Source organism: Pecten maximus, chromosome 13 (genome assembly GCF_902652985.1).
Source record: "Pecten maximus chromosome 13, xPecMax1.1, whole genome shotgun sequence".
Classification (NCBI taxonomy): Eukaryota; Metazoa; Mollusca; class Bivalvia; order Pectinida; family Pectinidae; genus Pecten; species Pecten maximus.
In genome coordinates, this window is record NC_047027.1 from 9,954,926 (window position 1) to 9,981,239 (window position 26,314).

At 37.1% G+C, this 26,314-nt stretch overlaps 1 protein-coding gene and 1 long non-coding RNA gene across 2 annotated transcripts; one reads left to right on the forward strand and one right to left on the reverse strand.

The window, feature by feature from the left end:
- Positions 1-556: 556 nt before the first annotated feature.
- On the reverse strand, positions 557-6,570 carry LOC117341482. Its single transcript, XM_033903355.1, has 4 exons — positions 6,405-6,570; positions 1,832-2,066; positions 1,401-1,492; positions 557-740 (listed from the first exon to the last, which is right to left on the reverse strand). Exons 2-4 carry the CDS (start codon positions 2,007-2,009, stop codon positions 657-659), a joined length of 354 nt encoding a protein of 117 aa, XP_033759246.1. The 5' UTR covers positions 2,010-2,066; positions 6,405-6,570; the 3' UTR covers positions 557-656.
- A 17,221-nt stretch (positions 6,571-23,791) lies between these two features.
- LOC117340152 lies at positions 23,792-24,660 on the forward strand. Its single transcript, XR_004535371.1, has 3 exons — positions 23,792-23,838; positions 24,155-24,242; positions 24,620-24,660. It is a non-coding gene; the product is annotated as an uncharacterized LOC117340152 (long non-coding RNA).
- Positions 24,661-26,314: the final 1,654 nt, after the last annotated feature.

Consider the following 26,314-nt stretch of genomic DNA (forward strand, 5'->3'; position numbering starts at 1 on the left):
ATCAATATCTGACTCAATGTCTTCAGGTCCGAAGCCATCAAACTCTAAATCATCATTATTGTTGTCAAAAATGTTGCGCAAAATCGTAGCCACAGACGCCATCACGCCTCGTTGTTGTGACACTTTTCTACACTCATGACTCACACTTTCTAGGTTAATTTATTCAAAAACTTTCGTATGAATGACGTGTACAAATCTGATTGGTCGATGCATTGATATCTACTTAAAATAGTATCGGGGATTTCCAGATAGGTGTCGCTCTCAATCACGGGATTTTCCATGCCTAAGGTTACCGAACCGGCATGGCGACGAGAGGCGCTTACATGGAGATAATGCAGAGGCGTCAGGAAGCGCTTACATGTGGCAAGGGGTAAAGGCGTCCAGAGGCGCTTACATGTGACAAAGGGTTAAACAAGTCCAAGGCCCAATATACTTGCCTCACTATAAATGGCGACTGGGCTAATTCAAGGACTACCTGGAAGCTATGACTTTTTTTCTATTTTTCTTAACTGTATCAATACTGACTCACCACAGACATGGGTTAGCTTGTTACCATACATTATTATCGTGTGACAAATATGGTACCGTTACATAACCTACCCTAGTGTACTACCATACATTATTATCGTGTGGTAAATATGGTACCGTTACATAACCTACCCTAGTGTACTGGACTGGCTAAACGTTTTACAGAGACCTGGTATTCTCTCCACAAGATCTGCTAGTACTTCACATCCAAACTAAAAAACAAGACATACACTTTCTTACACAAGTTTTAAAGGAAATTCCAGTGATCCTGAAAGGATCTTTGTACACATAATCTTAATTAAGGTCCTCATTAAATTGATAACAGCTTAATATTTCATTTTAATTCTTTCCTTTCATCTGTTTCATCATCACCATTATCCACAGTAACCTTCCACATCTGTGAGTAAGTATGAAAAGAATAACTTTGATAACACACTGAATATGATTGGCACATTGATGGGAAGGTCAAGGACAGTGAAAATGATAAATATTTATCTATGACTACGTCCTTGTGAAGGTCAGATGTAGTGGTGGAAATCCTTGTTTATCTTTCATATTGCCATGCCAAGGTCAAGGTGAAGGGCAGTGGTAGAAAATCTTAATTTACCTTCTGTATGACCTTGAGAATGGTAAAAAATCCTAATTTACATTCTGTATGACCTTGAGAATGGTAGAAAATCCTAATTTACCTTCTGTATGACCTTGAGAATGGTAAAAAAATCCTAATTTACATTCTGTATGACCTTGAGAATGGTAGAAAGTCCTAATTTACCTTCTGTATGACCTTGAGAATGGTAGAAAATCCTAATATACCTTCTGTATGACCTTGAGATGTTCTAGGTGAAGGACAGTGGTATAAAGTCTTAATTTACCTTCTGTATGTCCTTGGGAAGGTCGAGGTGAGATACAGCAGACATTATACACTCATGGATTTCTTTATTTGCCAGTAAATGGTGGATCTCATCTTAAAACAAATAATGATACAAGTTTATATACCTTCATAGACACTATTAAAGTTAAAAGGTTAATCTCTGAAATGCATTAATTTTATTTTTGGACATTTGTGATTTTTATATCAAGTTTCTTTGGTTCAAATGCTTAATATTCAATCTGGGAAATTGTTTATATAAAGTCAGGGTTGAACAAAACGAAAGCTTTAGAAATCTTTTTTTCTCTCTCTCTATAGAGACAGTAGTCACTGATGTGTTTATATAGGGACAAGAAATGCTCATGACCAGTAACAGTATAATACTAACACTATGCTCCTCTAAGTCAGAACCAGTAATTGTTTTTTATCACTTACTTTTCTGAGCCAGGACCAGTAATTGCTGAAGTGAGGATTGTACCAGTTGAACATCGTGTGACAACTGAAGAGTTGAGACGATCCCCTGGATGGACCTTCTATTTTGAGATTCATTTACCCCCCTGTCCTCTGTTTGAAACTCCCCCTCTGGGGGCCTCACCCTATCAGTAACTACCATGTCAGTCACATCATAGAATCTTCAACAGCAACATGATCGCCACAAAGGACGCATTACCTGTCAAAAAGAATAACACATACATATCAATCATGCATACTCTCCTTAAAAAAAAAAATTCATCTGTTAACCAGAGGGATCTTGGCGCCCACCATTGAATGATCTTCATAGGTTCCATGTCAGATTGATCTTTTCTCTACTTTTCCCTTCATTTTACTAATCTGTGCAAATTGAGACATCCCTCCAGTACTTTCCAAACAAGGGAATCCTAGCTATATAAGAAATTTGAGATTTAACGATAATGGCTGTTTGTTTGCAGGTTGTTTTCAGGACAGACTGCATGGTCCGACAATGCAATACAAGGGACATAGGGGAACCTACTTATGAAATTTGAGAAAGATCCATTCAGTACTTTGAGAAATAGAGATAACAAACTTCAATTGTCAAAATCCAAGATGGCGGTCTGTCGGCCATATTGTTTTCCAATTGATCTCAAAATGCAATAAGCATAACTAGGCACCAAGGGGAACCTCCATATGAAATTTCAGAAAGATCCCTTCAGTACTTTCTCAGAAATAGTAATAACAAACTTTAATTGTCAAAATCCAAGATGGCTGCCTGTCGGCCATGTTATTTTCAGATTGGTCTCAAAATGCAATATGCATGACTAGGCACTAAGGGAAACTTACATATGAAATTTGAGAAAGATCCCTCAAATACTTTCTCAGAAATAGCGATAACAAACTTCAATTGTCAAAATCCAAGATGGCTGCCTGTCGGCCATGTTGTTTTCCGATTGGTCTCAAAACGCAATATGCATAACTAGGCACCAAGGGGAACCTTCATATGAAATTTGAGAAAGATCCCTTCAGTACTTTCTCAGAAATAGCGATAACAAACTTCAATTGTCAAAATCCAAGATGGCTGCCTGTCGGCCATGTTATTTTCCGATTGGTCTCAAATCGCAATATGCATAACTAGGCACCAAGGGGAACCTACATATGAAATTTGAGAAATATCCCTTCAGTACTTTCTCAGAAATAGCAATAACAAACTTCAATTGTCAAAATCCAAGATGGCTGCCTGTCGGCCATGTTGTTTTCCGATTGGTCTCAAAACGCAATATGCATAACTAGGCACCAAGGGGAACCTTCATATGAAATTTCAGAAAGATCCCTTCAGGACTTTCTCAGAAATAGCGATAACAAACTTCAATTGTCAAAATCCAAGATGGCTGCCTGTCGGCCATGTTATTTTCCGATTGGTCTCAAATCGCAATATGCATAACTAGGCACCAAGGGGAACCTACATATGAAATTTGAGAAATATCCCTTCAGTACTTTCTCAGAAATAGCGATAACAAACTTCAATTGTCAAAATCCAAGATGGCTGCCTGTCGGCCATGTTGTTTTCCGATTGGTCTCAAATCGCAATATGCATAACTAGGCACCAAGGGGAACCTACATATGAAATTTGAGAAATATCCCTTCAGTACTTTCTCAGAAATAGCGATAACAAACTTCAATCGTCAAAATCCAAGATGGCTGCCTGTCGGCCATGTTGTTATCCGATTGATCTCAAAACGCAATAAGCATAACTAGGCACCAAGGGGAACCTACATATGAAATTTGAGAAAGATCCCTTTAGTACTTTCTCAGAAATAGCGATAACAAACTTCAATTGTTAAAATCCAAGATGGCTGCCTGTCGGCCATGTTGTTATCCGATTGGTCTCAAAACGCAATATGCATAACTAGGCAATAAGGGAAACTTACATATGAAATTTGAGAAAGATCCCTTCAGTACTTTCTCAGAAATAGAGATAACAAACTTCAATGGTCAAAATCCAAGATGGCTGACTGTCGGCCATGTTGTTTTCGGATTGGTCTCAAAACGCAATATGCATAACTAGGCACCAAGGGGAACCTTCATATGAAATTTGAGAAATATCCCTTCAGTACTTTCTCAGAAATAGCGATAACAAGAATTGTTTACGGACGGACGGAGGACGGACCACGGACGCAGGGCGATTTGAATAGCCCACCATCTGATGATGGTGGGCTAAAAATAACACAATTTTTTTAATGTTGGATTAGCAGACTAACCCTGTGTGGTGGTCAATTATCATAAACTTTATTGTGAGGTTCTGAGTGAGTATACCAAGAAATATGTGTCTGTCTGGTAACAAGACCACCTAGCTATGTCTAAATCTATTCAATATACGTTGATGGTAACATATTTCATCATCCTATAGTAATCCACTGCCTATAATGTGTCAAAGTTAATGAGTTTAATTCATAAAACAAAAACTTTATTTCTTTAACAACAATTGTGAAATAATTAATATTGACTTATCAAGTAACCATGCTTTTGTCGGCCCAGATGAAAGTACATAAGGGGTGTTGGTGTGAGAGGAAACTGGAGTTCGAGGGAAAACTCAAGTGGTCGAGTAGGTTACCCTTAACCTTTTGACATCCAATCAGGGAGTTGAACCACAGTCACCTAGGTGAAAGGAAAGTGTTACCACTGTCCTAATTGGACTGTAGATGGTAAAGTCATGATAATTATAACAATGTTGTGATGTAAACATACCCTACTGACACTCACAGGTTGATGTAAACATACCCTACTGACACTCACAGGTTGATGTAAACATACCCTACTGACACTCACAGGTTAGGTTTGTTTAACATCCTATCAACAGTGCTGGGTAATATTAAAGGATCGGGGGCTTCCCTGTGTGGAAGATACATGCATGTTTTGGAAGGCTGTAAATATGAATTTGATGTTGACTTTAAAGTGCTAGCTAACTCGTTGAAGCAGACTGTCCAGGACATGATACATCCAGCAGGACATTCCACCCGGTCACATTTTCACATTATATTGACAACACTTACAGGAAAGTATTTTGTATGTCCAATACTACATCAGATCACTGTCAGAATTTAGTTGTCAGATCACTGTCAGAATTTAGTTGTCAAGAATACAGTCTATTGCACTTAAATGTATATGTGATGATTAATTTGTTCTATTACACGAGAACACCGAGATGCTGCATGGACTTTGATATAAGGTCCATAGTTATTAAGTAGGATATATATACATTTATCATTTAAAAGCAAATTTACCAATTTGTGAATGGAGACACATCAATCAAAATACAAACATCTGCAGGTATATTTATAGTTCGAAGATGGATGGTAATTAATGTCAGTGATGGTGGGTAAATGTCAAAGATGGCCAGGTGATGATCAAAGATATTAGGGATGTCAAATAAATATATCAGGAATGGCACGGGGATGGCAGATGAATGTCAGGAAATGCCGGGGAATGGCCGATTAATGTCAGGGTTGACCTGGGAATCAAGACCTAATCAATGGCCACACTTCGACTGAAGCCTGGACAATATTGTTCCTATATATACTTACCAACCTATAGGCCACTGCTGTTGATCCTAGTAGAGTTATGCTACATTGTTACAGATATATACCCTGATATGTGATAAGTCTCTGACAGTAATTAAAGTGGTTCCATATATGAATCTGATAATCTTGGTATGATTTATCAGTGACTTATTTAACTATCTACTTATATTATAACTATGATAGATCTCTACTTTTATCAAATCATTGTTGTCGTTTGTAACTGTATACTCTATATTATTGGAAGATTATTATCAGGAAATTCAAATATCATGCTTTATATAACTTCCTTCTATTGATATTAAATACATGTATGTATTATATATAATCTTCCTTGTTATCACAGTTACACCTATGTTAAATTGGTATATCTATTTAATTAACTACATTGTATGTATTTTATATTAGTCTGTTATATTAATTACAGCATTGAGTACCGAGTCTGTCCTCATTGATGAAATAAGTTTTGAGACATTTCATTGGACTTGTTAGAGCTGATACCTTTGCCTATTAACAATGACATGGTACAGGTAGTTATATCATCTTCCTGGTCAGGAGCTGACCATAATGGTGACCCTAATATAAGCGGTGTACTGATAAAAGCCACACGGTACACCTGTACGAACTACCGGCTTAACATGTTTAACATAACAGATAACTCACTATATGAATGAGGATTATATTAAGGCCTATGCGTCGAAAATCTCAACAAGGCCGAATGAAAATCGATATCCACATGAGACTGTCAGAACCCTTCGGATTACCGCTCCTATATATGGGACGATACATCTTACCTGCGTGGAACAGGCTGGGCAAGGAGTTTTAAAACTTGTGGGGATCCTCGAAACATCGATTGGTAAGAAGATAACTTATCTTTGTCATGGATTAGATGGTGGTTGGCAGGAACCATGATATTATTTGCAAGAAAGTCACACATCGATAGTCACGATTATACCTCCATTTATAATATTTCTTACCTTTACATTACCTGTTGTTTGTAAACAGAGAGCATCAGCTGACAGTAGAACCACGTGACGATCACTACTTCCGGAATGTTAAACAAAATGAAACGAAACGCAAAAGTGTGCACCAAGGAAAGGTGTTCGACGCGCGGAAAGTGCGGATAATTTTTTTTCGTAAAATATTTAACAGTATGTATCCCGGAAACATTATGATGTAGCTTTTTATTTTATTATTAACTCCTTCATCCTTCGAGCTGATCAATCTTCCTACGGGAGACGATTACTTTAATCTTTTGGCCAGCTACATAATGTAGCTGTTACTTAGTATGAATTTGTTTATAACGATAATTGAAAAAAATATTCTATTTGTCTATTAGAATTGCTACATGCATTCATTAAAAAAACGGAATTAATTTTTTTATATAACGACAAAGACTGCCAAAAAGTCGTGTACGAGTTGATGGTGTTTTGAGATTTCCTATTAGGATACAAAATCAGACTACATGTATACATAAACAAGGGCCCAATGGGCCCAAATCGCTCACCTGCAATGCAGTGATCTTTTCATATATGGATCCTGCAGTTATTTGAAAGCATGCTACATGACCAATATAATGTCTCTCGGCACTTAAGCTATTCACTAAAAGTCATTTAAAGATTTAAGCATACTTGATCGACGTGACCTTGAATGTGAGTCAGGGTCATTCATTTGAACAAAGTTGGTAGCCCTTCACCCCAGCATGCTACAGACCAAATATCAACTCCCTTGGATGCTTGGTTATTGAGAAGAAGTCGCTTAAAGATTTTAGCCTTTTTGACTGCTGTGACCTTGAATGAAGGGCAAGGTCATTCATTTCAACAAACTTGAGAGCCCTTTACCCCAGCATGCTACAGGCCAAAAATTCGGTCTCTGGGACTCTTGGTTATTGAGAAGAAGTCATTTAAAGATTTTAGCCTTTTCGACTCCTGTGACCTTGAATGAAGGTCAAGGTCATTCATTTGAACAAACTTGATAGCCCTTTACCCCAGTATTCTACTGACCCAATAACAACTCCCTGGGACTCTTGGTTATTTAGAAGAAGTCGTTTAAAGATTTTTAAGCATATTTGACCCCTGTGACCTTGAATGAAGGTCAAGGTCATTCATTTGAACAAACTTGGTAGGCCTTCACCCCAGCATGCTACAGGCCAAATATTAGGTCTCTGGGACTCTTGGTTATTGACAAGAAGTCGTTTAAAGATTTTAGCCTTTTTGACACCTGTGACCTTGAATGAAGGTCAAGGTCATTCATTTGAACAAACTTGGTAGCCCTTCACCCCAGCATGCTACAGACCCAATATCAACTCCCTGGGACTCTTGGTTATTGAGAAGAAGTCGTTTAAAGATTTTAGCCTTTTTGACTCCTGTGACCTTGAATGAAGGTCAAGGTCATTCATTTGAACAAACTTGGTGGCCCTTAATCCCAGCATGCTACAGACCCAATATCAACTCCCTTGGACTCTTGGTTATTGAGAAGAAGTCGTTTAAAGATTTTAGCCTTTTTGACTCCTGTGACCTTGAATGAAGGTCAAGGTCATTCATTTGAACAAACTTGGTAGCCCTTTACCCCAGCATGCTACAGGCCAAATATTAGGTCTCTTGGACTCTTGGTTATTGAGAAGAAGTCGTTTAAAGATTTTAGCCTTTTTGACTCATGTGACCTTGAATGAAGGTCAAGGTCATTCATTTGAACAAACTTGGTAGCCCTTCATCCCAGCATGCTACAGACCCAATATCAACTCCCTGGGACTCTTGGTTATTTAGAAGAAGTCGTTTAAAGATTTTTAAGCATATTTGACCCCTGTGACCTTGAATGATAGTCAAGGTCATTCATTTGAACAAACTTGGTAGCCCTTAACCCCAGCATACTACAGACCCAATATCAACTCCCTGGGACTCTTGGTTATTGAGAAGAAGTCGTTTAAAGATTTTAGCCTTTTTGACCCATGTGACCTTGAATGAAGGTCAAGGTCATTCATTTGAACAAACTTGGTAGCCCTTCATCCCAGCATGCTACAGACCCAATATCAACTCCCTGGGACTCTTGGTTATTTAGAAGAAGTCGTTTAAAGATTTTAAGCATATTTGACCCCTGTGACCTTGAATGATAGTCAAGGTCATTCATTTGAACAAACTTGGTAGCCCTTCACCCCAGCATGCTACAGGCCAAATATTAGGTCTCTGGGACTCTTGGTTATTGAGAAGAAGTCGTTTAAAGATTTTAGCCTTTTTGACTCCTGTGACCTTGAATGAAGGTCAAGGTCATTCATTTGAACAAACATGGTAGCCCTTTACCCCAGCATGCTACAGACCCAATATCAACTCCCTGGGACTCTTGGTTATTGAGAAGAAGTCGTTTAAAAGATTTTAGCCTTTTTGACTCCTATGACCTTGAATGAAGGTCAAGGTCATTCATTTGAACAAACTTGGTAGCCCATTACCCCAGCATGCTACAGGCCAAATATTAGGTCTCTGAGACTCTTGGTTGTTGAGGAGAAGTCGTTTAAAGATTTTAGCCTTTTTGACTCCTGTGACCTTGAATGAAGGTCAAGGTCATTCATTTGAACAAACTTGGTAGCCCTTTATCCCAGTATGCTACAGACCCAATATCAACTCCCTGGGACTCTTGGTTATTTAGAAGAAGTCGTTTAAAGATTTTTAAGCATATTTGACCCCTGTGACCTTGAATGATAGTCAAGGTCATTCATTTGAACAAACTTGGTAGCCCTTCACCCCAGCATGCTACAGACCCAATATCAACTCCCTGGGACTCTTGGTTATTGAGAAGAAGTCGTTTAAAGATTTTAGCCTTTTTGACCCCTGTGACCTTGAATGATAGTCAAGGTCATTCATTTGAACAAACTTGGTAGCCCTTCACCCCAGCATGCTACAGACCCAATATCAACTCCCTGGGACTCTTGGTTATTGAGAAGAAGTCGTTTAAAGATTTTAGCCTTTTTGACCCCTGTGACCTTGAATGAAGGTCAAGGTCATTCATTTGAACAAACTTGGTAGCCCTTAACCCCAGCATGCTACAGACCCAATATCAACTCCCTGGGACTCTTGGTTATTGAGAAGAAGTCGTTTAAAGATTTTAGCCTTTTTGACCCCTGTGACCTTGAATGAAGGTCAAGGTCATTCATTTGAACAAACTTGGTAGCCCTTAACCCCAGCATGCTACAGACCCAATATCAACTCCCTGGGACTCTTGGTTATTGAGAAGAAGTCGTTTAAAGATTTTAGCCTTTTTGACTCATGTGACCTTGAATGAAGGTCAAGGTCATTCATTTGAACAAACTTGGTAGCCCTTCATCCCAGCATGCTACAGACCCAATATCAACTCCCTGGGACTCTTGGTTATTTAGAAGAAGTCGTTTAAAGATTTTTAAGTATATTTGACCCCTGTGACCTTGAATGATAGTCAAGGTCATTCATTTGAACAAACTTGGTAGCCCTTCACTCCAGCATGCTACAGACCCAATATCAGCTCCCTGGGACTCTTGGTTATTGAGAAGAAGTCGTTTAAAGATTTTAGCCTTTTTGACCCCTGTGACCTTGAATGAAGGTCAACTTTATTCATTTGAACAAACTTGGTAGCCCTTCACCCCAGCATGCTACAGGCCCAATATTAGGTCTCTGGGCCTTTTGGTTATTGAGAAGAAGTTGCTTGAATGGAAAAGTTGACGCCGGACGGACGGCCGGACGAGCGGACGGACGGACGGACGACGGACGCCGCGCCACGGCATAAGCTCACTTGCCCTTCGGGCAGGTGAGCTAAAAACTATATCCAAAAACTACAGATTTTAATCAACGGGGTCGGTAGATTCAACTTCGGTAAAAATGATGCCCCGGTGTTCATTATATATATAGACCTGGTGTCATTCTTACTGAATTTTAATCTAGTCCCCCAAAACGTCTGTCAAAAATTTGCTATGCAAACCAGCTAGCGAAGTCAAAATACAACGTAAACTGGTGCCGAGATCCAATACTTTTATGTGGTTCACTATTCATCGGGGGATCCATTTTCAACGGGTATGTAAAGAAACATTAATATTTGGTTCCGTTTTCCACGGCATCCCGGTTCCATTTTCAACGTTAAAATTTTCCCAAGGGGGTCCATTTGCAACGTTACATCGGCCTCAAGAACGTCGTGAGGGAGCTGGATACACACAAGTACAGACACCTTAGAGGGAAATGGATTAATATAAGCTTTAAGTTTGTCTCTAGATCCCTCACCAATGTACAATTTGCAATGTGTATGTACACTTGTATTGAATATAAATAAATACTGTTTAAACTAAGTACAGGCACGTGTGATCTCGAACAGTTATCGGCCCCTCACATCGCCTGAACACAGCAACCGCCGGAAAAAGAGACGGAAAACCTGTAAATCAACAACCAACCATCCATCATACTCTGTAACAAAGAAATCCCATTATACTTAAGACACTCCTAGTAGCTAGCCTTTCTGTTTCAGTTTTGTTGTGTAAATCTTGTTTGGTCGGGTACATTCTAGTTAAGAGGCCGCTGGTCGGCTCTTTTTTTATCGGGTATTATTTTTGTGTTACACGGCGCCTGTCAAAAGTATCTCGCCGTGTAAAACCTCTAACATTGTTGGAGTACATTCTAGTACGACATCGATACCCGGAATTGACCTTCGTGTGATCAATCAGAAAGATAAAGCTTAGTTTTGAGGTGTGAGTACAAGTGTATACATCAGGCATGTTTGCATGTGTGTATACGTATACATACACGAGTTGATTCCGTACTTCAATGTCTCGTCCTAAACATTAGGTTTCCGAGATAAACTCTGATTAAGAGGGTGTTTATCAACTTTCCGCGTATAAAGATCTGTATATTCTGCAAAATCTGTGAAATTGAGAGAAATATAATTTAAATATAAATCCTCGTTCTCACTACATCACCAGAGAGTGAGGATCTATATCTTAATTAGATTGAATTGTGAGAGACTGTACAAATAAATAAATAAATAAATAAATAAATAAATAAATACATGAATGAATGAATCCCCTGTCTTTAATGTTCTGGACTTCTTTGGCTACTGTCATCTTTCCAAACAGTGGATATTACCATTAGTTAGGTCGTCGTATAAAAAGCGGGATAACATGTTTCTACACACCAATATCACTACTTAGTAATATAGTGAAATTTCTGAACGCTTAACTGTAAAATTTTGTAAAAAAAATATTCACTTGATTATTCGCGAAATGTAAAAAAGAAATACCAATCTGGATTTCGATCAAGACATTCATTAAATTGGACTCTGTTTCGTTTACTTTAATGTGTTTATCAAGCAATAAACACAGCCTGAAAATACGGGGATGATTGATGTGTTGTGAGCCTCGTGTTGAAGGAGGTACTCAAGGATGTTTTTAAGTCCTTCTATTCTCTGACTTTATTGGGCCGTTTACCAAGGACTGGTCTGATTTGGTTTGTTCATATCGACAATGTAGCACTGTAAAATAAACAAGACAAGCGGCTTTTGCAAAATGGAAAAGGTTGGTGGCGGAATTTAAGCGCGGCCGACAGAGCCTTGAGGATGACCCCCGTCATGGAAGGCCTGTCAATGTTGCAATCCCCAGAAATGGTCAATAAAGTTCATGATATTGTTATGACTGACAGACGAGTCACAGACAGATATAAATCCAGTACAGTTGGCATTTCACAGGAAAGAGTACATTCTATTCTCACCGAGGATCTTGTGGGGCAAAATGATGTACCACTGTTTCATCTATAGTGGCAAATCTCTAGTTGGAAGGATCTTCCTTAAAAAGATTAGCACGCGATAATGTGCGCCTGGTATGCTTCTGATCAACTGTCAGAAGTTTTGGAACCCATTTGGCCGAAAGCTTTCTCATTGCAAGCTCCTCGGTCAGAATTGAATGTACAAAATGTACTCTGTCCTGTGAAATGCCAAATCTACTATCTATATCTATCTATATACAACATTTTATTTCTCCGTCGCAATGTAAAAACACTCAGGGTCGGTGAGCCATCCCACACTCATTCTTACAAACAGGTTCTACTCTACCATAGGCAAATGAATATTTTAACCAAAACGAGAGTCATCTACCACCCATATAATAGTACTTTTAAAAGCGGTTAATGTATATGTACACCCTTTCCCAAAAACACAGGGTCTTGAAACTTGAATTTATTTGGGTAGTTCACTCCCCTATAAATCGGTTTCATCAGATGCGCATATCCAGAAATCATACTTCTATGACCAATTTAGCTATTTCACATAGTATTGTTTGTTTCGACTCCTTCGTTTGTTTTTCAAAATGACTTCGACTTTCCATATATCGTCATCCTGAATATTCACATTCTGTAGCTCGAACTGGTAAATGTTTCTTTGATCTGGTCTTCATCTTAGTCCTTTAATTCGTATATTGGTAAGCCTCCGCGTTGTATCTTTATTGAGAAATGGTTAATATCTTTCCCGTCCATTTTTCGTCATACTCCATGGAGAATGGGTTCCTCAAATGAGACCGCCTTTACACAGCTCTCGATCATTTACGAAACTACTTTCATGTTGTCATAGAGTTTGTGTATTGGAGTGTGGCAGAGTTGTATAAGTTATCACTATGTCTATATATTTCACATAGTGCTGTCTCGATAAATTACCCGCACTCTGTATATCTTGAGTTTGTGTTTATTTGGTAGATTCCCTAAGAATTATGATTCAGAATGTTAGACCCTGGCGGACCCAAGATCAGCGAACCTGGGTATAAATATTTTAAGGTGTCGGTTTGAGGTGAAAAGCCGCTCCTTCTACAATTTCAATAAATAACAAAAACCGAAATATTCGAAAACAAACGTCAACATATATATCATAGCATTAACAGGAACGTCAGACCCCCCGCGTTCCCACGTATCTATTTATCTATCAGGGAGATCAAACCCTCTAGGTGAGAAGAACCTGGCGGGACACGCTCCTGTTTGTATAATACCCTCGCACCAGGGACTTCCCGGAATTCTGGTTATAAAATCATGTTTATTTAGGAGGTCTGGTGTGATGCTAGATAGTTATAGTCTGTACCAGAAATGTTGTACAGGAAAATAGCACAGTAAACCAACTTCCGATAACTTATTACATGTAGATACTTTTAAAATAACTGATATTTGCAAAGTAAAAATTAAGTTTTCAAAAATGCAGTCCTAAGTGAATGGGTAATGTGTTGTCAAATTGTATTATTGCATTACAGGACATAGGTAGCAAATCTACATTAAGGCCACATACTCCCAAAGAAATATACATAAATGTTTACATTGTGACCTCTTTAGAGTTTCTGACTTAGTATATACCTTACAAATTATCGCAAAGAGAAAACTGGAGGAAAATGTATATTTATGAAAGTATAGGGGAAATTCCCAAAAATAATAACTTGGTCCGACGGACCAAGTTTAAAAGTTTTATTCCAAATTAGTCCCGCAATGGAACGGGCGGGTTATCAATCAACAACAACAATGACGGAACGCCGAAAGCATGTGCCTGCCAAAACGCAGACAGATTCTGCCAAAAAGAAACGCAAAAGGGACTGTAATCGGCTAAAAACTCAGGATTTTGTTAGAAGAATCGATTTGGTGGAACTTAGCAAGTGAGGATTAGTTTGATTTTATTTGATTAACGTCCTATCAACAGCTAAGGTTATTTAAGGACGGCCTCTCGTGCGTGCGCTATGCATGCGTGTGGTGAGTGCGTACGTGTGTTTTGGGAGGCTGCGGTATGTTCGTGTTAAGTCTCCTTGTGATAGGCCGGAACTTTTGCCGATTTATAGTGCTACCTCACTGAAGCATACTGCCGAAGACACCCAGCATGATCCCACCCGGTCACATCATACTGACAATGGGCGAACCAGTCGTCCCACTCCCATATGCTGAGCGCTAAGCAGAAGTAAGAACTACCATTTTTAAAGACTCTGGTATTATGTTTCGGCAAGGGGAACAGAACCCGAAGCCTTCCTCACAACTTTACCGATATTATTTTATCGATGTTTTGTTACATTGATATTGCTATATTATAAAATAACTATTTGGTTGAATTTTTGTTTATATTGATCAGTTATTGCGAGAATATTTTGCTAATATGTTAAAATGAAAGCATTATTAGGCAAGTTCACGCATACTCGATATGTAAACAACGGCCATGTGTGTGGTTTATGTGTAGTGCATGTTGTTGTAGCCTCGGTCTCGGCTCCGTGACAAATCTCGCGATAAAAATAAATGTGGCGAGCTATTTTTATACACTGATGTCGCACGGATTCCGTCTGGTCAAGCGTACAGTACAACGGTCATTTTGATATGAGGAGAGCGTGAATGATCATCCGGGATTGCCATTTATACATGTGTATAGCTAGAATTTTAAGTTATTTGGGAGTATGCGGTTTTAATAATTAATCAAAATTCAGTCTGACTCTAAGGAGATTTATTTTTCAAAAAATATATTTCAATTATCATCTTTCATATTTTTAAATAGTGTAATTTGATAATCATTTTTCATTTATATCTCAAATAGTACAATTTAATGATTATTGTTCAAATTATATTATTTAATTATTAAGTTTCATTTACTAAATTTAAAAATCAATGTTTAATGATCAGATTCTTTCACTAAGTGCTGTATTACTGTAAACGTGATTATTTTCGCGGGGGGTTAGTTTCGCGATTTCGATATGCAAACTATACACGTGGTGTTAATTTTCGCGATCGATCCACCCGTTTGTAGCTCGAGATTACGCCAATTGATATCCAAATACTACGTCTGCGGGTAATTTTCGCGATCAAAGGACTCCGCGTACCTGGCGTAAATTTCTCCCTCGCGTAAATTTCCACGATTACAGTAAACGAAAATATTTAAAAAAATTCATTATTGTCTTTAGTATCATATCTACAAAACGAGTCGGAATTCTTGGTTGAAACAGACTATAACTTAAACTTCAAAGGATTCCCTATAGAAACATCTTTCTTTCATGTTATTAGAGGTGGTGTTCGGGGAATTAGCCCCATCACCTACCCGTGTTATCTATATTAAATGACGAACATTTCTATCACTCATTATATCAAACAGGAACAACGAGGCCGTTGTTATTTTCTCAAGTTTAATTTTAAAATAGCAAGATAATTTTCAACGGAGGTGTTGCCTGTAATCAGACCGTATTAAGGGCGTATGAAAGAGGCTTATACTTATAGATATTTGATCCGCTAATATTACCTGTATAAACAACCAAATATAAAACTAATACGTGTTATCTGTTTAAAGTAAGCTCATTGCACTCATAGGAGAACTTCCGTGTCGGCGATGTGACATCTCAGTAGGGAATTATAACTCGGGCATCTCGGGGTCATGTCAAATCGCAAAATAGTTATCAACAAAATTGTTCGAACCCTGGAACGTCCATAAAACAGTAGAAGTGAATTAATTTAATGCTAACGACATGTGCATCACCATTATTATTATTCTTTTTATTCCTCCTGTTTGGTTTGGTTTTATTTGTTTAACGTCCTATCAACAGCTAAGATTATTTAAGGACAGCCTCCCGTGCGTGCGACATGCATGCGTGTGGTGAGTGCGTATGTTCGTGTTACATGTAAGTAGTCTCCTTGTGATAGGCCGGAACTTTTGCCGATTTATAGTGCTACCTCACTGAAGCATACTACCATCAGGACAACCCACCCGGTCGTATTATACTGACAACGGGTAAAACAGTCGTCCCACTCCACGATCTCATAAATATAATATTAATTACAAACAACAAGCAGAACAGGATAATATAATTGTACATAATTATTTTACAAGTAAAAAGGCATTGGATAATTATTGGTAATTGAGAGGTTGATATGTTTTAAACATTTCAGACAAAAATCTTAAATTCGTGAGCCTAAAATATTCAATACCCTCGTTTGACAATTCCCAGTTGAAAAATCAAAGTCTGGTGAATCATGTGGATTTTTCTTTATATTCATATTACTGATTAAATGGCACCACGATTTATCCCGAACAAACAATGTATGTCGATTTATCACAGTGAACAATTATATGTATTATAGTATCACTGTATAACATATCACAGTAATGACATAATTCTATGTTGTTCAACAAGAACTTACACATACTCTAAGAATACAATTAATATATCAATTATACTGGGGGGGGGGGGGGGGGGGGGGGGGGGGGTCCAGAGGGGTTTCAACAGTTTGAATATGTAATGTGATTCAAGCTTATGATAAATGGACTTAAAACTGTAAAAATCTTTATCTTTTGACATACGTTCTAACCATATATTCTCTTCTGTATTATAAATAGTTTGTATACAAGCTTGTCCATTGTACTTTCCCTGGATATATCCCAAGTTTTATATACTCAATAAAAATGTCATATAATGAATTGTTTTTAAGATACGTGAACTATCTGGTATAAATCCCTCTCGCTGTAAGACGTAATCTAGATTTCAACCACCGTCTCTAAACAGTTCGACACAGACTGAAAGATAAATTAGTTTTACTCTTTAAGTACGACAAACGTAATCTGGAAAATAAATTACAATTGCATCAGACACCTTTGCCAAACTCTTGCACTGAGATTTATTTTGTACAAAATGGTCAAAACATAAAAGACTTACTTCGTCCCAACCGACTTACCGGGTACATTAAACTTCTCTCGGTGTAAGGTTAAATTATCGCAGCTAAGTTCTCGGTTTTAACTGTAACGGACACTTTTACATAATTCACCAAGTATGGTTACGTAAGTGATACAAACCCAAATCAACAAGATATGCGAGTTAAAAGCTTAACTACCCAAACAAGAATATCATGAAATTTCGTTGTATTATGTAAGGAAATGACGAGAAAAATGTCGGATACGTTAAAATCTGAAAAAAAAACTAACAAGAAATTTAGTTACTAGACAAGTCCTGACATTTGTTGGACACGGTTCTTATCAGTAATATTATTCTACGTTTTGTTTAAAATCAATCGCGCAAACAAGGAAGTTACATGTACGTGCATGAACAAATTTTTTTTCCCCAACCGGATCACGTCACTGGCTGAATATCGCAGCAACGCACGTTATAAAAGAAACGTTTTGTGCAATAGCGGCCAGTGTTTAGTGCCGCGTCTTACAACATGGTACCGCCGTGGACAGAGATGTGGCGCGCAGCCTTGCTGATGGTGGCGGCTTTAATATCAAGTTCTCTAGAAATATCAGGTAAGTAAAACAATGTAACATGGTTATATGATATAACTTCATCGCATCATTATTTACTTATTAACGGAAATTCTTCAACAATATCCATGCATGTTCCTATGTTTTATTATGTCTCATTTCAGAAGTAACTTTAGGTTACAAAACATGAAAGCAATATGTAACATAATGTTTATTTTGCAAAACTAATCAAATGAATCTTCAATTCTTCAATATCCCATTTATATCTAATGACAATAGATATTCACATTTTTACATAAATAACTTTCATACATACATAGGTGTTATATTATTTTAATTCTACATTGCAAACGTTTTACGTATTTGAACTCTATTTTGATGCTGGATGGGAGGCAATTTTGCACCCGAAATTTTATTTTGTTCTGAAATAAAGTCAGTAGGGGTAACAGCATCTCGAAAAGCAGACTGTTGTGCAGCAATTAACCGTCGCATTTTTCTATATTTTGTCCTGTTTTGCTTGTTTCTCGATGAATGTTTGTATTTGTCAGTATTTTGTCAATAATTGTACAATACCTTTAATATCATATGCGTATTTGTCGTGTTTTGTTAAAACATTACTGATGCGATCACCAAAAGGTACATCGGGAATTATGATATTTTTTATTGAATTTTGATAAACAAAGTATTGGTTGCCAATATTCTATGCGTGATTCTATACTGGAACCACCTAAGGGTTACATAATTTGGTAGGAGTTGAGCACATGGAAATGCTGTCGGGCGATTTTTGCACTTCGTGTAGGTGAATGATGTCGCGATCCCCATCATGTGAGGTAGGTTTACTTTTGACGACGTCAGATTCAGATATTAATGTGTTAGAGAGAATCGCGGATAGTTTTTTGTCTTTGAACATTGTTTAAATATCTGTAGTTGTTATAGAGACTTTTGTGTCGAGTGATGCGTATTGCCTGCGTGTATATTTTCACTTGTTTTACTATAAGCAGACGACGAATTGTAAACAAGAAGTAGTTTCAGAAGTACTTCCGGTTCAGAACGTTAGCGCGTGCAATCTGTCATACCGTAGGGGTTGACAGATAAATATCCCACGATTAAAACTTGAGATAAATCGGTGAACTGTGGGAAAACTAGTTGTCCTCAAGAAAACTACAGTTTGTATGCTTCTGATGCATAATTGTACTTGCTGTCTTTATAGCAAATCTTTCGGTTCTGTCCCCTAGACATACTGAAGAGTAGTTACTACTGCTCCATAAGGCCCAGCTTAACTGTAATTTGCTTTTGTGGTTGATTAAACAAACTTCAATAACTGAACTTGGTTTCTTTGCAAATGTTTGAGATTCTTGAACAAATCCGTTTTAACAAATCACGTACCTATCAATGCAACACAAAGATCAGGTACATGTATATCACTATCATAAAAAAATATAATTAAAAACTGGAAAATCACAAGATGTTGCCAAACAGTAAATAATTTCCTATCTGGGGTGAAACTTAAAGTGACCTTATCTCAAATGAAATTCGAACTGGTGGTTTACTTCATAGGTAACAAACAAAAGTCAATCAATACCTGACTAGTTCTGAAAAGATATAACTTCTTGTTTCCGGTGAAGGCATTTGTATCCTTCCGACATATCAAGTTTTAATCTGACCGTGCAAACACATGTACAAATAACTAATATAAAGTTTTTTAGGTATTATTCGCTCACTAGTTATAGCTAAAATGTTACTGCTTTCCATTTGTCCGTCGTAGTTTTCATGCCTTGGCATCTTGATATCATCTCAGCGGGAGCTTGGTAATTAGAATATGCATAATTAGAGAAAATATTCAGTAAAGACGTTTAAAGTGTAAACTGTTTAAACTTTAAGGTAGTTTATGAATAACATTGCTCAAAACGATAATACGTTAAGAACATTGGAATCGTTTGTTGATCCATTTCAATGTTCATACAGTTATCTGTATTTGAGACTGATAGCACTAGGTCGACTCGTTTACGTCATGGAGATTTGATCATTAAGCCGTACTAAGTATGGTTTGATAAATTTCAAAATTAATGCAGGCGTCGATTGTTTCCGATTCATTCACAATGTATGTTTCTGGTGTGACAGGTTTGTTTTTGCATTGATAATTAGGGATCGGTCATGGCAAATATGTACATGTACTTCCAATGGCAATTCAACTATTAAAGCTCAAATTTGATTTCCCCATATCAGCCTTGGTAAAATGTACCGCTTCCCAGGAGGAAATCGAGACCCCTGGGGTATGAAATTCACAATTTTAGTAAAGCGCCTTACGACTGTCTATAAAGAGCATCATCAAACAACAGTCTTTACATTACATATGCGCTATGATGCGATTCTTTTGTCCCCTTCTCATCCATATATCTGTATAATGTCATAACAAAATTGATTTGTGAAAAGTTACAAAAAATTAACATTGACATTTGGCCAGCTGACAGTATGGTAACATCAGTGTCAACATACAACATACAATTTGACGTCGACCTTTGACCTATGACCTTTCGTCATTTGACTTTTGTTTGACATTAATTAATTTTCATCAGTGAAAAGGTACAAGATTTTACCGTAACCTCTGATCCAGCGACCTTGCCATTTGGCCAGTTGACTCATTGCTTTATTTCGACCAATTTTGCTGCACAATGTCATGACACAATTTTCTTTACCTTTTACCTTTATCTTCAACCTTAGTATGTTAATTTGCATACTGAGCATTTTGACCAAAGTTCGATTTATGAATACTAAAGTCATCAAACTGACAGAGAGTGATTACTACAGGACACCAGTATCTCCGACATGGGATTGGGTAGCAATACAGTCATATGCCGCTCATCAGTTGTCAGAGACACCAATACATCAGTAGGAAACAAGTAATAAAAATGACATTTCTTCCCTTCGATTACAATCTTTGCATCTTAATATCGTGTTGGTTTTATATATTTGCATTCTGTAAATACTCAATATCAACTTCAGACATTTTGTCTTCAAAGAGTACATGTGTAAATATATTAACAATATAGATGAATACCAGGGACGTTTTATTGATAAACATCGTATAATCACGTGAAAGGTTATGGGATGCAAAGAGCAGGTATTTTGCTCAATAACTCATTTACTGTGAGAATACAAGTCGTGAACCGATCTGTTTTAAGAAGTTTCAAAAATATGTCTGCAGGTCAGCACGCGCCAGTTCGTCTTATCGGAAATCATAATTCCGGACGATTGGAAGTCTACCATAACGGTGAATGGGGGACGGTTTGTGATGACTCTGCTACCGACGCCCTCGCTAAAGTCGTGTGCAAGCAGCTCGGATACAAAGGGTATTTATGATTAAAGATACAGTCAAACCTGTCTATAAAAACCGCCCAGGGGGAGTCAGAAAAACGGTCACTATAGACAGGTTGCCTTTATAGACAGGTCAACATTATCGCACTAATCAGTTTACATGAAACTGCCATGAATAACTTATCATTGCAGAAGTCATTTAGTAGACCCGAGTGAAGGGTAAAGTCTTTATTAAAAAGACCTAAGAATGAAATATGTAATTAATTAAAACGAACTTTTGCATGCATAACAATAATTTATAGAATCTAACGCTTTTAAAAACGGTCATCTAAGGGAATTGTGTAATTAATTGGTAATTGTTTTTAATACTAAAAAGGACAAAGGAGTACATTTGTATTAGCTTTGTCTCGTCAGAAACCATATGGATGGATACTAAACAAAAAGTCCAAATTATGTTTGGTATTTAACTGAATTTTAATTTGGTAACATTTATGCAGTTTTGATGACAACATTTTGATCATAATTGTAAGTATATCTGGCACTCTCACAACCACGCAATATTTTAATTTGTTTGAGAGCCAGTTTTTTTCGAAGGAAATACAAACAAACTGAGCTAGTCGGCAAGATGAGTAGGACGATTCTCCGATCCTGAAAAAGGATTTTGTTCAGGATTCATATCTACTTTACATTCGATGTCATTTGGAAATGTCCAAGAATGCATTCTTTGCATATTGTTTCATAGAAATAATGGATTTGTACAAGGATCTGCGGCTTTCGGAGAAGGCTATGGTCAGATCTGGATGGACGATGTACGATGTAGTGGCACAGAAACATCCCTTGACAAATGTTATTTTAACGGCTGGGGAACAAATAACTGTGGACATAGTGAAGATCTTTCCGTTTTCTGCACAGGTAAATGTAGAATTATTTATAGGACGGTGTCCACGAGCGATCAAAATACTGGATTGCCCGTTGTCAGTATAATATGACCGGGTGGGGTATCCTATTTGATGTCATTCGCAGTATGCTTCAGTGAGGTAGCACTTTAAATCGGTAAAAATCATGGTTTTTGATAATGGTACATGAAATATCCTAACTTTAACTGCTTATCTATTTCATGCTATATAAATCAGAACATGGCGTATAAATGTAAACACGCTGCAATTATAATACAAGTTGAAAGTTCTACACCGCCATCAAAGAGTAATAATGTTCGATTGATAAAGTACTATACTTTTACGGACATTATGTCAACATTTGGTCAGTTATCAATGGATTAAGGATGCATAAAGTTATATATTATACAGTTATATTTACAGGTATATTGCTATTTTTGTGCTATTTTTTTAAATGGATGTAAGACAAAAGTCATTAATTTTCTCGTGACTAACGGTCAAATCACCAGGTCTTACATGAGAACTTTTTTACCTTAAAAGGTTCGATTGTTTCCGGCATTCAGCCGTCCAAAGGCAGTCTACAAGGTGGTACACACATCACAATTCAGGGGAAGGGATTTTCTACCAACCAGTTAAATCATTTGCCTGGAACAGAACACCTTGGCAACAAGGTATATTTTGTGAACACGCATTCTGTGTTTCCATGTGACGTCATCACTGAAAACACAGACACGTCGCATATAACATGTGTTACAGGGTAAGTAAAATATTTTGTGTGAAAAAAACTGAAAGTTTCAAAAAAGTATTTCAATTCCTTCCTTAAATAAGACGATTGTTCAAAACTCATTTGTTGAAAGGGAAATCAGTTTTGAGGGAAAGGTGGATATGGCCCTCTTTGCCCTCACGTTAGGTCCAAATCGGGTGAAATTGATCTAATTCTTCTTCTGTAGGATTAAGGAATTCAAGATTGTATCGATATTAAGTTTAAAGAATTATTGGATGACGGGGATCTAATTTCGTATTTATATAAACGACGGGTGTGATCTTCTCCTTCCCGTGTATGTGTGATTTTGGTGGCTTCAGTTTACCTCCTTTTGACAGAGCGAAACTAATGCCGAAGTATTAGTGCAAGTTCGCTGACGTATGCTATGGAAGGTACTCAACAGCACACCAGATATGCCATACAGGCACTAGGCAAAAAAGAAAGGAGGGGGGTGTCACAAAAGAAAACTTGTCAGTCTCAGGGGAGATCAATCTAATTAAACTCTAGATGCTCATTCTTACCGATGTCCATGTAACGTAGTGAGAATGATCATCTAGATTTTAATTAGACTGAATGACTGTTTAAGATCCCAAATTAGTTCGCATCTTACTCGCGACATGGGGTGACGGGAGTAGCGCAGTTCGACCTACATTTATTCCTCTGAAACATCCTTTGATGAATTGGTTGGTTTTAGTGTTATGTTTTGTTAGCGTCCTAACCACAGCTATAGTCATTTAAAGACGGCCTTACCATTGTGAACCTTACTTTCTCTTTATTACCTAGCGAGGTAACTTGAGATCGTATACATGATACGTATTCATGTCGTGTACACGTGTTGATTAGATCAGTTGTTTTACTTCAGTTGTCATTAGATACATTTTGTGACGAGCAGGAAAAATTTGACGTATTTTCTGTTGTATAGTTTATACACACTTTCATATTGATTAAGATCCGGCATGGCAGATGGTACATACGATGTGAAGGTTACTGTGGATGGAAACGATGCATATGTACCAGGCAGCGTTAAATTTCAGGTACATGTACATACATCTGTCCAAATAAGATGATAGAATGTTGAATTTGAAGTTTGAAAAAAAAAACATAAAAAGAGGAAATTACTGTCTTAAACATTAATTCAATTCAATATTTTGAGAGCGCTGGTACTAAAACACATTTTTTCTTTGTTCAAACAGTCAACGTCATCAGTGACGCCGACCATTACTGATATATCACCATCTTCAGGTCCGGCCGGTAAGTATTATTAAAGCGCTGATTGTTAAATTGTCGTTGTCCTAAATCGTGCAGTCATGGAATGTAGAAGACCTCACCCAACTATATATTTTACTATATGTTATAACTAGTGACTGCATCCACTCAATCGCTCGTTTGATTAATGGTGGATGTTTTCGTTACTTTCAGATTTGTTTTCCTCATTTCCGAGATTAATAAAGGATTTAACCCCCTACCCCTCCCCGGTATTAACCTGTCAGTGCCCTGGTGTTGCATATTCTTTCTATTAATGGAAAATATTATCAAATTATGTTCGATATATTTCTGAATGTTGTAGGGATATTGTTGACTCTTAAAGGGCGAATGTTTACCTCGAAGTATGGTTTAAATGCTAGCACAAATGGAAACAAAAACGAAATATCAAGGTAAGTACCTCACAATATTTTTCAATATTTTTCAATATTTTTTCCATCATCCCTGTTCCACGGTCTTGCCTACTGGAGGCATTTTACGATCCTGCCTTTGCTCGAATAAGAGACTGTTCATGCAAATGATCTTTGGGTTTGATTTTGTATTATTAATAAGGTAGGCAAAATTTCGTATATATACGGGGGTCTGGCGCTCCCAACAGCTTACTTTTGTTCAGATATTATCAGAACATTAGCATATTTGATAATTGCAGGATTTCATTCGCAGATTTAGCAGTTCCTCTAATTGCCCCCACAGTAATTACCGGTTTATGATGACAAAATCACGTTGTAACTGATTTTACTTTTAAAACAATGCCTTACATTAATTTTAGAGCGATGTTGGGAGGCGATGTGTGTGATTTGATGTCACCGGATGGTCAAATGTAAGTACAGTAATAAACGACATGTGTTATGTGAATGAAAAAAAACCCCAACTCCTTAAATATCGTAATGAATTATTCTTAAATGAGCTATTCAAATATCATTGTAATATTCTTAAGCAAAGGCGTCTACTACTATATTAACAAGATGTAACACTTTAAAAGCCGAAAGTGGGGGGTAAACTTCGTATCACTTTGGATTTCAGTTAAACCCGACTATAATATCAAATCCCCTCATACTTCAGTAACGTACACTGATTAAGAATCCATTATATTATTTATATCATTTCATAAATACTTACCAGATACAGACGCCTGTTTTGAACTGAGCATCACAGAAAAAAAATCCATATATATTTTAATATTCTTTTTTATTTTTGTGCGCTAAATGTGTTGATGTTCCGTTCAAGCTATTTTACGCAGACTAACAACTTAGATAATTATTATCCGTATTTTATTCCTCAGCTATGGGATCAGTCTGGATAGGGGATACTATGACACTGGTTACATGACATGCAGAATGAGTTTATCAGGATCAAAAATAGGTAAGTCTTGACCTATACATGTATTTATTGTCATATTAAACAATTTAATCATGCCGATGATACGTATTATTATGTGAAAAACTAAAGACGTCCCTCTCTACATTTAAATCATAACAACAAAATTGTGGTGTGATTCACAGACATATTGCTCATGTGAACATTGTTTCGCGAAGTATTTTATTCTGAACTCTGAAAGGAGAGGGGAAGGAATTTGATTGCTTTATCCGAATGCATATCATAGCCCCCATCTCTGCAGAATGGTTCCTGTTTCAAAAACCGCGCTAAACTACACTGTATGGTGTTTGTATTTACAGCTGGCACATGAAGAATAAGATTTTTAAACAGGAAAAATGGCTAAGCTTCACACCATTTCTATCTAATTTCGTCAGATAAAAATATAAGTTAGTCAGGGTGGAAAGGAAAAAGAACAGATACGGAAAGAAGGAAATGAAATGAAATTTAAGGAAAAGATAAAAAGATCACAGGTGTTGAAGTGGGGATTGTATTCCTCTACCTTATATATCGGAACATTTCAGCTAATTTGAATTGTTTATTAAATTCTGATATTTTTTCAGGAAACATCAATGCCAGTTATACGTTGCTACCTGACGGCAGGTGAGCACGATTATAGTATTCATATGATATATATTCTCCTTTAATTCATAACACAATAATAGGTATATACTGACAAAGTAATAAATAATACATCTTCAGCTGTTTCCGGGGCCCGTCAGTGATATTAGGAGCAACAAATGGTGAACACTGGAAGATAAGAAAAATTTGAATTTCGCTTGAACGAATGTTATAGAACGGATGGTGCACTATCCTGTAATTTTAATTTGGTATTGTTATTTATGACAACAACATACAAAAACAAACAATACAAACGTACAAATTCGAAAACAAGGACTATGTTGATGTTGCTCAGTCCGATGGTAATGCATAAAATTGTTATAATTACTGTTTAAATGTCAAAAAAGGCATATCAAAAAAGAAATCAAATAAAAATGTTAGTAAAATGGGAAACACTTTAGTATAGGAGTATGTGGATGTATGACTACAGAAAATAAAGTGTAATGCATTATACAGTAGTTATCAATTT

Coding starts and splice junctions, on each gene's coding strand:
- LOC117341482 (XM_033903355.1), bottom strand. CDS start 2,009: ATGGTAGTTACTGATAGGGTGAGGCCCCCAGAGGGGGAGTTTCAAACA. Junction 1,493..1,831: donor ACTGGTCCTGGCTCAGAAAA/GTAAGTGATAAA, acceptor ATTTGTTTTAAG/ATGAGATCCACCATTTACTG. Junction 741..1,400: donor TTCCCAAGGACATACAGAAG/GTAAATTAAGAC, acceptor CTTGTTTTTTAG/TTTGGATGTGAAGTACTAGC.